The sequence below is a fragment of the Suillus subaureus genome, assembly GCF_016647635.1.
Source record: "Suillus subaureus strain MN1 chromosome Unknown BJ212scaffold_212, whole genome shotgun sequence".
Taxonomy (NCBI): Eukaryota; Fungi; Basidiomycota; class Agaricomycetes; order Boletales; family Suillaceae; genus Suillus; species Suillus subaureus.
Window position 1 is genome coordinate 1 of NW_024538768.1, and position 12549 is coordinate 12549.

The window sequence follows — 12549 nt, forward strand, 5'->3', positions numbered from 1 at the left end:
GTCCATCCAAGCTCACCTCTACTGATAGGAGGGCTATTATTCAACATATCGCTACAGGAAAGGCTGATAATGCTGTCCAGGTCACCTATTACATCAATTCCACCATCACATTCCCTGTCTCTTCACACACTGTGAGAAACATTCTCAAGACAGCTCATCTCAGGTCAGTAACAAGGAAGAAAAGGCTCTCCTCTCTATCACACATATGCAGAGAGGACTAGCACCCTTCTTTTTTCACATATATACCTTGCCATCTGACCCAATCCTATTTATTGTGGTCTTATATGATCATATAACATGCTTCCAGTCCATGTAATCCAATTCTGATGGGCTAAGGCAAAGGTTAGTCATCTCTGTTTATGTGTGATAGAGAGGAGAGCCTTTTCTTCCTTGTTACTGACCTGAGATGAGCTGTCTTGAGAATGTTTCTCACAGTGTGTGAAGAGACAGGGAATGTGATGGTGGAATTGATGTAATAGGTGACCTGGACAGCATTATCAGCCTTTCCTGTAGTGATATGTTGAATAATAGCCCTCCTATCAGTAGAGGTGAGCTTGGATGGACCCTTCACAGAAGTTTTCCTTGTCTGTGTGACTTTCTTTGATGAACTTGGCCACAGTGGACTTGGATACTCCAGTTCTAGAGGAAATTTGACAAGCAGAGAGGCCAGAATAGGAAAGAGAGAGGATATTATCCCTTTGAGCAGGGGGGGTGGCTTTCATGGTGAATATAACCATGACATATGGAAATTTTTGGTTTGTATAGTTAGATATGGTTTTAAAATGACATATGACACCACTTTATAATTTATTTAATGGTGGCATGATTGTTCTGGTGTCAAATGATGATTTATATAGTTTTAATATGTGCTCAAAAAACTGTCCGCATGAGTCATGATTTTGTAAGCCTTGTATCTCCACCATATCTCCTCTGATTCTCACAATGTGGTGCTCAATCCAAAGCCCTGAAGCAGCACTACAATATGGTATCAGCATGTCACTGAGGTCTTTATGTATTCTCACACAATATTGTAAATAGTAAAAAATGAAAAATATGGACAGTTTTTTGAGCCACTGTACATGGAGAGAAGCCAATGGTTCAATTATCTATGAAGACTCTGACAGTGAGATAGAGCCAGTCTCACCATCAAAACAAAAACACCAACAAAATATTGAAGATTATTCTCTGGTGGAATATGACAGAGAGATATATGGTGATTTTGGTACAAGAGGCTCAAATGGTATTCATGAAAAACTAAAGTGAGTTCTGTTGAATTCATTATTCTCCAAAATTGGCCAACATTGCAGACTCAAAATGATTTCCTTTAGGAGTACCTGCCTTGGAGGGATGAATATATTTCAGTGTTGTTGGGATTGGAACAGCAGATCAATGGTGGGCAATGTGAGGATTGTGGAGGAGAGGAGGGACTCATTAGGTGTCTATCCTGCTCAGGAGAGCATGCTTGGTGTCCCTCATGTGCAGTTAAAGCCCACCAGCAAACCCATTCCACAACCTTCAACTTTGGAATGGCAAGTTCTACCAGTCCACTACCCTATGAGACCATGGGTATATAATGCATCTTGGCCATGGAGGACATCCTTGTCCCAATTTGGTGGCAGCATTCAAACCCATCACCCTGGTCAGATCTTGGAGCCATGGAAGATGTATTTGGACAAGGAGAGGGGGATACTATTTATGAAACTCAGTTGGGATTATCTGACCTGGTTATTGTGCATTCCACTGGAGTTTACTCACACCATGTATCCTGGTGTCAGTGTCCTGGAGCTGAGATGGACAGACACCTACATCTCCTAAAAGCGAGGTTATTTCCTGCCAGCATCACTTGCCCTCAATCTGCTTTCACTTTCAACGTTCTGGATAACTTCCTCATAGACACTTTGGAGTGCAAAACCTCAGCTATGAGTTTCTATCAAAAGCTATGTCATTTCACCAACAATGCTTTCCCTCATAAAATACCTGTGAGCAATTTCTTTATTATTGAACTCCTGGCTTACATGATAAAACAGGATCGTTACCGTGAACTAATGTGGGTGTCCCGTATATGGAGGGATTTGATGAATAGAATATGGTTTGGTTTTGGACACAAGGACAGACAGATCTACTGGCCCAGGGGATTTAGCTCTTTATTGTCCAACATGTCCCCAACCTGGCATCAACTTACCCTCATCTTGGAAGGATTCCTATGACAAGTAAGTTCTGTCAGTAATAATTATTAGATGAGCTAATTGGTGGATTTAGTTGGTTGGTAACACAAAGATATGTTGTCGATGAAAATTTTACAGCGCAACATATGAAGATGAAGACTCCAGAAGATGATGTTTCACTGGTGGATGGAAAGGGATACATGGTAACAGAGGGACCTTATGAAACTCACATAACAGAATCTGTTGAAGGGAAAGAGGCAAGTATTTCATGACATGTTCTTTGGAAATGTTGTCTAATATAATCTCAGAAATCATCTTGTAGCAATCACTGTGCTGTGAATGCAGCCAATGTTCAGAGAAGCAACCTAAGAGCTACAGGTGTTGGGGCAACAGCATGTGCTAGGCATGGATATTTTGTTCCTCATGCTGTAGTAGACTTTCAGAAGGGCAAATGGTATGTAGTTTCATTGTTGTATTACAACTTTGTGCTGACAGTGGTCAGGCAAATGAACATGGACTATTCCATTTGCAATGCATTGAAATATCCATCAGAAGATATCAGCAGTGCACTTATAATCTATGATGTTGCATGCCAGTGGAGCATCCACTTCCATGAATGGGTGGATCAGAGCTATCACCTGTCTGTTCCTCAATCAATAAAAATTTTGCCAGCAATTGGCAAGTTTCATTTGAGTGCCCATAAGCTACCATGCTTTGCCAGATTCAGCCTCAATTTTATTACAGGAGCTGGTCATGTTGATGGAGAAATCTTGGAGACCCTCTGGGCTCCATTTAACAAGATTTCTCCAACTATGAGATCCATGACTCTCTCTCACAGAAAGGAAGTCTTGGACGACCATATGAGGGATTCTAATTGGAGGAAGCTTATTGGAATTGGCAAGTCCCCTTTACTTCAAAAATGTTAACTTTGACTAACAAGGCATTTAAATAGTCAAATCATTACTAAAAAAGTATCATCATGCTGTACAGGGTGTTAATAACACTCAGGGTCCATATGAAGAATTGACAGATTCACTTGATCTGGCTGATGTCCAGAAATGGAAGAAGGAAGCTGAACTAGCAGCTCTTGACTGTGGCGAGCGTCTTGACATCTATCAGCTTAGAATGGATAAAGGTAGGTTTGGTGAAATTGAACTTTTAGTTATTGCTGATTGTAAATCATCAAAAGCTCCAACTATGGCTGAAATAAGGCTAAGGTTGACTGAAAATGGACTGTCCACCATTGGTCGGACTGGGGCCATTGCATGGTTGATCAAGGGTATGAATATTGAAAATGCTCAGTAAGATATTCAAATTTACAAATTGTCATTGACTCAAATTGTATTACTAGAGATGCCCTGAGATCTTCTATAAGACAACAGTCAGATGATCCAACTGCTTCTCAGAAAATCATGATAGAAAAAAAAAGACAGAAGCTCTTGTCATGGATTAATAAATTCTATGAGACTGCAATGGTGATTACAAATGGTATGGAATTGGAGGGCAGAGAGGGATTGCAACAGGATGACCCTGAACTGTGCCTGGAGAAGGCTGATGGATATAATTTTCCAGGAATCGACGTTCTGGAGGAAGACAGTATTTTGGACCTCAGTGATAATGCTGACTCAGCTGCAGAGGTTGCAGAACTTTGGATGCTGTCATGGGTTGCATCTGATGCCATCATGGATGATGTTATCATGGCATTACAGCAAAAAGAACTAGAGCTTCAAAAGGGTCAAGCAAATGACTGCCTGGAGAAGCTTCGTCAAGCACTTGGTGACAGATCTGTGGTATTTCAAGAGAAATTGCACTCCAACAAATCGGTCCATCACTGGGGCACTAGATCAACGAAGGAACTTCAAAAAATGACTCTGGCCATCAACAAACATGCTCAAGAATACTGTTGATCAAGGGCAGCAATGCAACAATTAGGGGCTGACTCTGATACATTGACATCCTATCAATCTCTAAAGGCTGATGACCTTGCAGTGAGCAAAGAAGTCACTGAGGAAAATAGGCATGGCCAGGGTTCTGATAAGCTGGCTTGGTTTTGGAGAATCAACAGTGCGACTAATAGTCAGAAGAGCGAGTGGATGTATGAGTGTGAGTTTAAATCTTATCTGATTTTTATCAATGCAACAAGCTTATGTTCCCCATTCCTAGTTTATTGGGTGAATTGGTTGAAAGCAAAAGCACAGTATGATCGTTGGAGTGAAGAGCTGAAGTTGGTGCAGCATGAAATGTATTGGACAGTATGCTAGTTTCAGAACCAGCAATGTGGAGAAGGAGGTCAGGAGAGAGTATCAAGAATGGACATAAGGCATATGCTGAAAAGCAGGCTGTCATGTGGGCTGAGTTTGCAGCTGAGGGCACAAGAGGTTTTCAAGGAAAATGGAGTACAACAAGTTGATATTGGAGATGGCTTTGTAATGTGCTAGATGAGGGTACACATCCCTCTCCAAAATGTTGTAATGGCTGGTGCAGAAATACATATTGCAAAGGTTGGATGGCCCATGTGACATGGGTGACTGTCCATCCCATACAGACCACATCCCCTGACCAGCCAGTTGGTGTTAGAGTCACAAACAAGGGCAGCCGGCCTAGATCTGCAGGTTGCAAATTCAGGCTGGCCCATCTACAATGGGAAATCACAGTGGTGGCTGTCCATGACAGACAGACTGCATCCCCTGGTTGGCCAGTTGGAGGATAGGGTCACAAGCTAGGGTGGCCAGTCCAGAAATGCAGGCTGACCTATGTAGGATAGAGCACCATGACTGGTCTCCTTTCACTCATTGACATAAAAGATGAACATTGTAAATGAGTGAGGCTCAAATAATAGACAATATTTACAGTCATTATGTAGTAGAGTAAACTATATACATCAATTGATAAGCTCATCATGAACTTCATGTAACCAAAAATATTTCTGGACTGCTTACTCAAGTAAGAAGCATGCAGGCCGACTCAGTCATATAGACTGCATGGGGAGGCTGGCCGATCAGTTCAAATACAATGTTCAGCTGGCTGACCACCCTACACAAATTGCAGAGGCAGCAGGCCTAATGCACTATAGTGCAGAAGCCCATTGGCCGCCCCTATCTTACAGACTGCATGGGGAGGCTGGCTGATCAGTTCAAATGCAATGGCCAGCCGGCCAGCCACCCTTCACAAATTGCACCATCAGCCAGCCCTGTCATACAGACTGCATGGGGAGGCTGGCCGATCAGTTCAAATGAAATGGCCAGCTGGCCAACCACCCTCCACAAAATGCAGAGGCAGCAGGCCTAATGCACCACAGAGCAGAAGCCCATTGGCCGCCCCTATCTTACAGATTGCATGGGGAGGCTGGCCGATCAGTTCAAATGCAATGTTCAGCCAGCTGACCACCTTCCACAAAATGCAGAGGCAGCAGGCCTAATCCACCCATAGTGCAGAAGTCCACCAGCTAACCCTGTAACATTCTCTATATGAGGCATTGGCCTACAAGGCTTCTGCATGACCGGCCTATACAGTAAGTGCATAGACTGGCCAGTGTCCTGTACACCTGGTTTTGCAGGCCAATGTACATGTCCTATCAACAGGTTATGCAGTAGAAGTGACTGAAGGGTCTGGCACACAGTGGAAGGGGATCTGGGAATGAGTTGGATATGGGGTCTGGAAATAGGTCTGGAAAGCGTGGGAATATGATGGGATCTATGTCTGGCATACAGGATATGACAGAAGTCAGTAGTACTGGGTTTTGGGTTTCAGCACTCCACACTCAGTGATTTGTGTAATGAAATAAAATAATTTCATGTTATATACATTTTTTCAAGATTTGGTATTTGGTATTTGGTTTTCACATCTCAGGTTTCAAGTCTTGAGTTTCAGGCTTCAGGTTTCAGCACTCAACACTTAGTGATTTGTGTAATGAATTTTTTTTACATGTTATATACATTTTTGTGAGATTCAAGTTTGGAGTTTTGGGTGTTCAGGTTTTGGGTGTTCAGGTTTCAAGACTTGGTGATTTATGGTGAATGAAAAATGGATATGTTGCACACTGGGTTTCGGTTTTTGGGCTTTCAGGCTTTGGTACTTGGTGATTGGTGAATGTCAGACATGGTGTATTCAGGTTTTCAGGCTTTGGGCTTTGGTGGTCGATGGTAGGTATATGTTAAAGTCACGTGCTCAAGGGAGTCAGATCACAAGGGCTTGGCCTCAGCTCATATGCTGTGCCCCTTTTCCAAGTATGTGCCCTTAATTTCCAGGGGCTAGAACAGTCATCTGGAGTTTCCGGGATTTGACTAGGGCGGACAATGGATGTCCAGATGTTACTTGGGCAAGCAGATAAGACTAATCTGGATGGCCCGGACTAGAAACTAACAGAGGATAGACTACCTTAAGGTAGAGTCAGGAATGTAGTCTAGGATGCAATCCTAAGACTTGGAATATGACAAGAGACTTATCTCAAGTCCAGAGGACACAGGAATGAGCAGGAACTAAGATGATATTCAAACTGGAGTGTTTCCGAGAGTTACAGGAGGTTTATATACTGTAGGTGTCATATAGGAATCAATCAGCAAACATAAAGGCTATGTATGAAGCATATGCAAAGTCTATTAGTAAGTAGGACAGATCACAAATAATGAACACCAGAAATGAAATGTATGTAACAGATCAATAATCAGAAGGGAAACATGGTTAACCAGAGTCCAGAGACAGGGGAAGTCTAAATGGGGTTGGGTGCTGATATAGGGTTTGGATTCCAGAAGGAATATAAAGATAGATCAGATCATTTGAGATCCAGATCTCAGATCCAGATATCCAGAGAAGCAGATTTAGAGTTGAGAGTCTGGAATGGCATATGACAGTATATGCACTCATATAGTGGGTATGTACTCCATGTGCTCAATTCTCTGGTGCCTACATCAGCACACTGATTCATATGTTATCCAACTATCTCAGCCCAGTTATGTTTATTGCACTATTTACCTGGGCCCACCTGTGTATATGATAACAACTACCTGGACCCACCCAACATGAAACATCAGGTGTTGGCATTTGGTACTTGGCATGGTGAAGAGTTTTGAATTTTGATGTGCAAGTTTCAGGTTTCAGTACTCAGTACTTGGTGATTTGAGACTCAAAACTTGTAAAAATATATAAGTTTTGAGTGTTGAGTTTTGAAGTTTGTTTTGATGTTCGAGTTTTGGGTTTCAGGTGTCAGGTTTTGGTACTTGGTGAATGTCAGACATGGTGTATTCAGGGTTTTGGGTTTTGGGTTTCCATGGTCAATGGTAGGTATATGCACTCATATAGGGGTATTATACCAATACCTCAGCCCATACATCTAAATGATATGTATCTGGGCCCACTGTTAAGGTTGTACTCAAGGCTAAATGGATCCTAAGGGCTTCAGCCTCAGCTCATGCACTGTGCCCCTTACTCAAGTATTGCCCCTTATTTCAGGAAGATAAGACTAACACATCCAGAGGGTCGGACAAGTATCGTAGCAGATCTGGATGACTGCCAGATACAGGATAAGTATTGTAAGGCTAATCTGGATGAGTCCAGACTAGAAACTAATGGTAGTGGACTGTCATAGACAGAGGTGGATATGGATAGACTATAGGAATCAATCCTAAGTCTTGGAGGGTGATGAGAGTAGAGATACTCAGGTCTGGAGGACAGGAATGAGCAGAACTAAGTTGATATTTGAACTGAGGTGTTACAGAGATTTACAGGAGGTTATATACTATAGGTATCTAACAGAATGATCAATCAGCAGGGTCCAAGGCTATGTACGAAGCATATGGATAGTCTATTGGTAAGTAGAAATGGATCACAAATAATGAAACAGAAATGAAGCATAGGTAATGGATCAGTGAGCAGGATGGATATACAGATAACCGAAATACTGGAGTCAGGGGATTGCTGAAAGGAGACAAGTGCTGGTTATGGATTCAGATGAATTGTGGACTGGACCAGATGAGTAGGCAGATTGGATGATGAGATGTTGGAGGGGGATAAGATATGAATCAGATTGGAGATGAGATATGGATTGGATCTGAGATCCAGATATGTGGATATGACACCCACCCGTCTATATGACATCCCCCTACATTGGCCCACCCATCTATATAATACATATTTCACTGCCCCATTGGCCCACCTGTGTATCTAATATACCCCCACCTCAGCCCACTCATATATATAATAAATATTTTACCACCCCATCGGCCCACCTGTCTATGTAATATACCCCCATCTTGGCCCACCTGTCTACAAAATAGTACTAATATGTCAGCCCACCCATCCATATAATAATATCTGCCATACATCTCTCTTCAGCCCAGCTGTCTATAATATATGTCTATCTTACTCTACATACTGCCCAGATGGGCCCACCCATCTCCATCAGTAATAATATTTCTTCTGGCCCATCTGCCATCATCAAGGATATTTACAACATCAGCATAGATGGGCCCACCCATCCCATCAGAAATAATATCCCTCCCAGCCCACCCATCAACATCAAGGATATACATAACATCAGCCCATAGTCTGCTGGCCCATCTTATATGGGATATTATATAGGTTGGGTGACCCATATAATACAGAGTTTGTCACTGAAGGGGCTCGCTCTGACATATGTTTTTTTCAGGTTATAAGCTTTGAACACAGATTGCAAAAGCACTGAAGACTCATGTGACTGCAATCTGGAATGCACTAAATCACTACAACAAGTTCACAGTGGAACTTGATCCTCCCCGACTACCAATTACATAGGAGCAGGTAGTTGAATTCTCCTAGCTTGCTGAATTTGATCTCCTTCGAGACATGGATAATCAGTTGCTAGACAAACTTTGGGCAATTCCTCGCAATTGCCAAGTGTCTGCAAAATACTTCGACCTGCAATGATGCAAGGAGGAGATTGTGCACTGCAATGTTGAGATCACATGACTTTGCATGAGCATTCAAGACAATGCCATTCATTTCCCAGAGGTAATCACACAGCTTCATACATCTGATCCCACTCTTGCAGTAGAAGTTCAGCACCACTGGATCATCTCCACTCTGTGAATGCTTTTCACTTGTCCTGCTGTGACAATCATATTGACTCTAGCCTGCAAATGGTAGTTTTTACTATACTTCTCTTGTTGTTACTTTCCTTAGGTTATGTTCGCATTTTTACTGCCTACATAATTGTCTTCCCTTTACCTAGGACTCTACAGTCACTACTCAGTTTTCCCTTGTCTCCAGTTCTTGGTTGCTCCCCATTCACTTGGGTTATTTAGTAGCATCCCCTAGTTGTAGCTTCCTAGTTGTAGCTTCTCAGCTCACTAGATAGCTCCTGGAACATAGTTTTCTGTCTTTGGCCTGAAGTGTCTCTCTTTCACTCATTTTATCTCTTGAGCTTGAGCCTAGTCCATTGATTCCCTTGGGTTGAATGTTCTTGCTTGCAGGTGTAGCAGCTAGGCAGAGCATTGACCATTATACTGGCTGAGTACTTTTATCAAGTGTCCAGTTGGGTTGTGTCTTTCACACTGAGGTTTCTGTTCCTTAACAAAACAGCACTACCTTAGCAACACTTTCAAGGGCATGACAAGCACTGATAAACAAGCAGCCTCATGAGAGAGAGTGAATCATTTGTTTTGAGTATGAAAATTGATATATGACCTGGTATGTTGTGTCTTCATTTTCCTGTTCATGATTCAATTGTTTTTTTCCAGTGCACCATTCTTGACCACCTGTCTGGTAGTGTTACACTCTGCCTACACCACCCAGGTGCAACAGCACCATTAACAGACCTCCAACCTCAAGATCTTTCTGTGTTGCTGTATCTCAATCCAAAGCTCCTTGCTGAGCCCTTACAATGCCATCAACACATCACAGAAATCACATAGATGTTTACTGAGAGATGTGCTCTACCTGTTGTGCAGTCTTTCTGAGAAGCCCATCTCACACATGGATGGAAGCAGGAGTTCAGGCGCACCGCATCAGATGTCCAAGACTATGATTCCCTGCCTCTCATTCCATTACCTTCCAGTGGCTCTCACTTATCTGATTTTGAAATCCTTGGACAGCCTTTTGGTTGCCTTGATTGAGTCATTTCCACTCAAAGAACTATGGACTCAATGGTGCCATTCTTGTCCACCTCTTCTGCAACTCCATCAATTCAGTGGATCCATTAACAGGTATCATTATCTAGGCACCCTCCATCACACACACTTGATCTCATAAGTGAGAGTGCCTCTGCATCACACACTCTTGATCTTGTAAGTGAGATTGCCTTAAAATTTATATGACTAATATTGGTTTGTAGGGTGACCAGCTCCAGCACCTCACACTCAGGGACAATTTGCCAACCCACCTAATCTCTCCATTAGCTCATGAGGCTATGCAAGTCAGGGTCAACCCTTTGGAACCATACACTACACCTACTGTTACTCCAGCTTGTTCAACCTCCAGGACATTTCATGTGGCTCAAACACCATCAAAGCCACCACTGCCCTCATGCATGTCTGCAAGCACTTTGTCAGTAAGCTTGTCAACTCCCTTGACACATTCAAAGAACCATTCAGCATCACTTTTCCTTTCACCATCACAGCTGGGGTCAATACTGGCACCATCTAGTAGCACATCCCCTCCTACATCATTTTCACCATCATATTCCATTCCAGGAAAACCTCTTCTGCCCTTTGGTCTGAAAACTTGCATCACACTGGAGAATTTGAATTACAGTGACACCCTTCACAATGTTTGCTGTGAAGTTTTCAATTCATATGTTCCTGATAGGTGGGCTTCCAAGCTAGCCAAGAGGGGCAGTATTAGTTCTAAGTCCAATGTCTGTCAAATCTTGGCTGCAATGTGGGAGGACTGGAACACATTGGGTGACAGTAACTGATCGCTTTGCTGTTATTTACATTGTAATTTTTCACTGACACAAATGAATTTTATCTCAGAGACTACCCTACCTCTTTTGCCATGGTTAGAGCAGTATTCCTCAGTAGCAGGTGGTGCATCATAGGTTGAAACCATGCACACAAAAAGGGTCCAAAGCTGACTCAGGAAGCAAGACATGCTTTGATGGCCCAACAACATGAAAAGTGCACAGATGAGGATACTGAAGTGGACAACATACTAACATATATTGATGAACAGGCCACAGATTTGGCAGAAGCCATTGATGATATCTGGAAAAGTTTTACATTGGTTTGGCCTTATGGAGAAAGCAGCACAACAAGACAAGTGCATGGTCTGTCTTTCTGCATTTCAAAAGTGGAAAATTCAATGCTGGTGTGTTCTCTGTTGCCAACTTGCCATAGAATAGACTCAACTGATTGATTGCCAATTGATAAAGACCTAGGCCAATGAGCCAACCTTTGTGCCATCACTAAGGAGACAAGCAAATATCACTAACTGACACTCAAGCAGCACACAGAAATGGTGGAGGAATTCAAAAAGATCAAAACATCAGGATGGAGCAAGCCACTAAATATAACCTCTTGTACTCATCTCACTGAGGTAAATAGTAGCTTTGCAGCCATGGTCAGTGAGGTCAGTCCTAAATGTTCTTCATTTGAGATTTCAAATCTGACTTGTCTTATTACAGGCTGAAGTGCTGAAGGAACATGTGGGCATGGAAATGTTAATTGTCACCATTCAAAGTTCACCAAACATCAACATGCTGCCAAAAGTACACCTTATGAGTGACATTGTTTCTCACTTTGTTCATACACTTCTGTGGGAGGATCTGATGAAACTTGGCATCAAGATGGAGTCCACCATGCTTGCTGGGCTTGCACCATGAAATAGTAAGATTTTTCAGTATCCACATGCTTTCTTGTAAACTAATGCAGATTTTTAGTTCTGTCTATGAGTTATACAGACCACAAATTGGCTGCCAAGCAAGGAATATGAAGTGGTCTAAATGAGAGTCTAGGTATAAATTTTCTTAGCCTTTGATTGATAGTCTGCTAATCTATTTCAATAGTTGAGGTTACCAAGAACACAAATGCAACTCTAGAGTTTGTCTGCTATGAGTGCATGGTTCAAGAGCATCTAGTCAAGCTGGTTGGGTGGTGCCACACTGAATGGGGTAACCCCAGCAATCTGAAAGGTGGAGTTGAATGGCTAGAGGCTCTTGCACAGGCAGTTTCAGATAGGAAGTGCAAGTTTGTTTGAATTATGAGACAGGATGCTGATGAGCGGATGAGATGCATCAAGGCAGTGTCTTCTTACTTGAGGGTCTTATATAAGTTGAGGTGAAATACAATGACTATCACAATTGTACTTCAATAAGACTAAGGTGCCAGCTCCTCAAGTTCACAGTCAACAGATTTTCTACTTCTTGGTTAATAATGTGTTGTTTGTGGGTGGCCAAAGGGTAATAAATTACTTC

The 12549-nt window shown here is 42.4% G+C and overlaps 2 protein-coding genes across 2 annotated transcripts; both read left to right on the plus strand.

Annotated features, from left to right (window-relative positions):
• Window positions 1-4258: 4258 nt before the first annotated feature.
• Window positions 4259-4426, plus strand: BJ212DRAFT_1289685 (uncharacterized protein; the record flags this gene model as incomplete). Its single annotated transcript, XM_041332066.1, has 1 exon — window positions 4259-4426. The coding sequence occupies one exon, from the start codon at window positions 4259-4261 to the stop codon at window positions 4424-4426; it is 168 nt and encodes a 55-aa protein (XP_041185486.1).
• A 7165-nt stretch (window positions 4427-11591) lies between these two features.
• On the plus strand, window positions 11592-12332 carry BJ212DRAFT_1305992 (uncharacterized protein; the record flags this gene model as incomplete). The annotated part of the gene is made up of 3 exons (XM_041333791.1): window positions 11592-11705; window positions 11761-11815; window positions 12142-12332. The coding sequence occupies 3 exons, from the start codon at window positions 11592-11594 to the stop codon at window positions 12330-12332; spliced, it is 360 nt and encodes a 119-aa protein (XP_041185487.1).
• Window positions 12333-12549: the final 217 nt, after the last annotated feature.